This window comes from Nicotiana tomentosiformis, chromosome 6 (assembly GCF_000390325.3).
Source record: "Nicotiana tomentosiformis chromosome 6, ASM39032v3, whole genome shotgun sequence".
NCBI lineage: Eukaryota > Viridiplantae > Streptophyta > Magnoliopsida > Solanales > Solanaceae > Nicotiana > Nicotiana tomentosiformis.
In genome coordinates this window covers 78,160,437-78,164,974 of record NC_090817.1, presented here as the reverse complement: position 1 = coordinate 78,164,974, position 4,538 = coordinate 78,160,437, and the positions used below count along the sequence as shown (strand labels likewise).

Below are 4,538 nucleotides of genomic sequence, written 5' to 3'. Positions count from 1 at the left end.
AGTTAAGAAAGCATAAGTAGGGTTTTTTTTTTGGCCGAAAGAAAGCAAAGTAGATTGAGTCTTATAGCCTGTTTGACCAAAAAAAGATTTGGCCAAAAGTGTTTTTTTTTCAAAATAGGCATTTCACATGCTGCAAATCTGAGGCAATCTCTAATGAAATGGTAGTTGTTGAAGCCTAAGAATGAAGAACATGCTTTCATACTTCAGTGTGTAGCATCCATCATCTGTTGAGAGTTATGGAAAGACAGGTGCAGTGCAAAATATGCTTCTGAGATATCCGCTGCGAATACCATAATATTCCAAGTTATGTTCCTTACACGCCTGCTACTTAGAATTCAGTTTAAGGAGTTGGAATGGAGTGGCTCATGGTCACAAATCTGTTCTAGAGTTGAAGCTTTCCATCATAACCTGCATATTCGGCCTGTTAAATGGAAATTTCCACCATATGGCATACCGATGGGAGTAGCAATGATCTTCATAGGATTGCTGGTATTGGTGGCATTGTTAGAAACGGAAATGGAGAGATGGTTATGGCTTTCACCAAACCAATCCAGTTCTGCACTAACAATGTGGCAGAATCCAAAGCAGCACTGTTTGGAATTTTCTGATGTCAATTTCAGAATATTAGGAATATTACTCTTGAGATGGACTCGTTGCTCATTGTTAATATGTTAAAAGGTATCTTTAAACATGCTTGGGAGATTGCAGATGATATTATGGAGACGCAGTCTATCATTAAACATCTGCAAATCGAAGTAGTGCATTGTTTTAGGGAGGGGAAGACTGTTGCAGATGCATTGGCTAAATTTGGAGGCACAATGCAGGATTAAGGGATTGCTGATATGTTCTTCTCAGTCCAAGAACTACCACGAGCTGCTAGAGGTTCTTTCTATATGGAGAAAGCTCAAGTGACTAACTTTAGAGTTAGACAAGCCAGAATGAATAGTTAGTAATTGATGTATGGGCTACTAGCATTGTTCACTTTTTATGCTACCTTACTAAGGTCAATTGTAAAGGAGGAGTCCTCTAGCCAGAAACTTTCTTTTAGCGGTCCACCGTAAGGATATTTAAGAACATTCTTCACTTTGTAATAGATGCCAAGGTTTATACCCTCCTCCGTGTACTATTTTTTTGTGGTATTAATAAACTAGTAGGGGTCGTGGCCTAATCCCCCACCACCATGGTGGTTTTTGATTAAAAAAAAAGTGTTTGGCCAAAGCTTTAGAAGAAAAAAAGTGATTTTGAGTAAAAACATAATCATTTTTTGATAAACAAAAAAAAAGTAACTTCCTCACAAAAAGCATTTTTCTTAAAAGTTTAGCCAAATACTAATTACTGTTTAAAAATATTTTTGCAAATTAATTAGTCAAACTCAAATTATTTCTAATCAAAAGTATTTTTTTGAAAAGCACTCTTTAAAAAAATATTTTTTAAAATAAATTGGCCAAACAGGCTATTAAATAGGTTGAAAAGAGCTGTCCCAAATACTTCCTTTATAGAACTAAAATTAAAAGAACTAGTAGTACTAGTTACTGCTGTATTAATTACAATGGGAGATCGGAGAATGCAAAAAGTAGACTTAACTCTCTTCCTTAATGAAGTTAGACTTTTTCTAACAAGATTTTAACGTTGGAAGAAAAAGCAAACAATCAATAAAACAACTCCTAGAATTGCTATAGACTGTAAGACATTGAATTGCTTATCAGTCACTCAGGATTAAATGCCTCTCTGACCCACATCTTCTTTCATTGAATGAGATTTACTCACATACAGTTCAGTATAGTCTTAGGGGCTAAACTTCTATGCAAAAGGATTAATGGCTATCACAGCTCAAGTAGACTACCTCATCAAATAATTTTAACTTAGGAGTTTAACTTCAGTACACTGTAACAGTGTAAAAGAATTATCAAATTACGTTCTAAAAAATAAGACATAGAATATGCTATATATAACAAGTTAAAATATATCGATAGGATAAAAAAATTTATTGTGTATATAAGTTAAATCCTTTGCTTTACTGCAAGATTTAAGAAATCAGAAGGTAGGAAGTCAAAGACGAAACCTAATTGTTCGGTGCATTCTCATTATGTGGGGAGGATAAGCTACCTATTAATGACATGAGGTGAAGCCAGGATGTGACTTCATAGTATAATTGAATCCAAAAAACCGAAGGAGTGGCAGAAGAACAATTAATTAATAGTAGCCAATACAAAGGAGGAAAAAGGAAAGAAATGGAGTATGTAATTAAACTAACAGCCTAGAGGACTTGTCAATTTTGGCTTTTCTTTTGTTACCTGAATACCATATCCATTAAATAATTTTTGTTCAAGCTGGAACTTGGAAGCATAGTCAGAATTTTCAGATAATACACAAAAATTGACCCCAAATTACAAACAATTGAAGCTCTTAAAAGAGTGGGGAGGGTTCATTATATTATTCCTATCTAATACATATGCAGAGGTTTAAAATTACATGGAATATACACTTTATGCTCTTAGCAAATATCAGAGAGTTTAGATCAGCTCAGGCTATAAAGTAAATAAAACCTATGAAGTCCAAATCCTAACAAGTAACAACTACAAGACCCAAAAGAAGTTAAAACTGCTAAGTTGTTTTCAAGAAATATTTACCACTATATCCTTATTCTTTATTTCTTCAAAACAAATCTGCAGTTTCACTTAAGGCCATTCCCATTAGCTCTTCTTGTGCTTGTGCATTAGTATTATCATCAAGCAGCCACTTTTCCAAAAATGTTAAAGGCACTTGTGTCTCCAAATTTGGCTTGCTCTCCTCTTGATGAAAACTTCCATTGATTTCTGCCTTGAAATTATAATTAGGCAAATTTTGCTTGCTTTCAACTTGGAAAATTGCAGCATTATTATTCTCAGGTGTAAAATTACCACCCTCATCGACCGACATGGATTGTGACACATCCGAATTATTTGATGAGTTAAAATGAAAGAGCGAGTCCAAACCTTCTTGTGTAGTTGCATTATTTATTGTTCCTTCGCTAGGGCTAGAACTCGAAACAGCACCGATTGATGGAAAGTTGAAGGACGACATTTGAGTCGTTTTTGAACTAGATCGACATTGAGAAGATGATTTAGGTGAATTTTTCATCCAATTTTGAAGCAACTTAGCAATATTTTCAGCACTGGATGCATAGGTAGTAGATGTTTGGACTGGTTCTTGCACAGGAAGATTAGGAGTGGAATTATTATTATTATTTGGAGAATCGCCAATTGAAGGAATGTCAAGTGACAAAGCTTCACAAAGAGCTTGTTTAGCCATGTGAATGTCTGTTTGAAGCCTTTTTTCCCATTGTCCTTTTGAGATTTTTGATTGAGATGATGAAGATGATGATGATTTTCCCTCTTGATCATGGCCTTCAAGTTTCTTGTTAAGCTTCTTTTTCAAATGAGTATTCCAGTAATTCTTTATATCATTGTCTGTTCTTTGTGGAAGGTATGAAGCTATGGCTGCCCATCTACATACACCAAAAAAAAAAAACAAATTAGGTAGTGAAAATCGAACCTGAAATTGTTTACTGATACCACTAGACTATAAATCTTGATTAAGATATATTCTGGTTGTAATTGGCAACATGAGAAAAAAAATTTCTTGATCTAACCCTAATAACAAAAAAATAAAAAATAAACAGATGATAATTTTTTTAGTACCTATTCCCAAGAAGAGCTTGGAGGTGAATAATCATCTTCTCTTCATGTTCTGTGAAATTTCCACGTTTAATCCCCGGACGAAGATAATTAGTCCATCGCAGTCTACAACTTTTGCTGCATCTTAGCAAACCTAAAAAAAAAAAAAAAAAGAAAGATGAAGAGAGGCAGTGATTACCAATTACTGATCATGGACAGAAAAAAGTGGATCAAATGACATATATTCATTCAAGAAAAGTTGCAGAAAATTAATTACACATATTTAATGATACCAACCAACCCCAAAACCCCCAGAAAAATAAAATAAAATAAAATAAAAGAATTTTTACCAGTATTAGTGGGAACAGCTCTCCAGTTTCCAGGACCATGTTCTTGAATATATGAAACCAAAATGATATCTTCTTCTGGCGTCCATGGTCCTTTCTTAACCCCAGTTTTTTCACAGCAAGGTGGCCTTCCCATTCTATTCTATACAAATTAAAGGGAAAAGGACTACAATTGGTTTTCTGCTTTCTCTTGCTTTTTTTCTCTAGCTATATATCTTTATAGGACATAATGAAACTACTCCTATGAAGAAATGTTGAGACAAGCGTCTAACTAAAGGGGGTCCTTGTCTATATATATTATTATTATATTATTATTGAAGAAGTGAGAAGAGAAGGAGATAGAAGAGACCAAAGCTGTTGTTAAGCTGACAAAAAGATTGAAGAGGTAAAATAGGGCTATATCCTCAATGAGTCAAAAGCGGACAGCATTAAGCATTTACTCATTTGCTTGCAAACACTAAAAAGTCAGCTGTTTTGCTTATGCTTTAGTAATCGTTTTTTATCTTTTTCCGCCTCACTAAACCATGTGGCATTG

At 34.3% G+C, this 4,538-nt stretch overlaps 1 protein-coding gene across 1 annotated transcript; it reads right to left on the bottom strand.

The window, feature by feature from the left end:
• Nucleotides 1–2,397: 2,397 nt before the first annotated feature.
• LOC104097758 (myb-related protein 306-like) lies at nt 2,398–4,275 on the bottom strand. Its single transcript, XM_009604374.4, has 3 exons — nt 4,007–4,275; nt 3,681–3,810; nt 2,398–3,487 (listed from the first exon to the last, which is right to left on the bottom strand). The coding sequence occupies exons 1-3, from the start codon at nt 4,137–4,139 to the stop codon at nt 2,656–2,658; spliced, it is 1,095 nt and encodes a 364-aa protein (XP_009602669.1). The 5' UTR covers nt 4,140–4,275; the 3' UTR covers nt 2,398–2,655.
• Between the last annotated feature and the right edge of the window lie 263 nt (nt 4,276–4,538).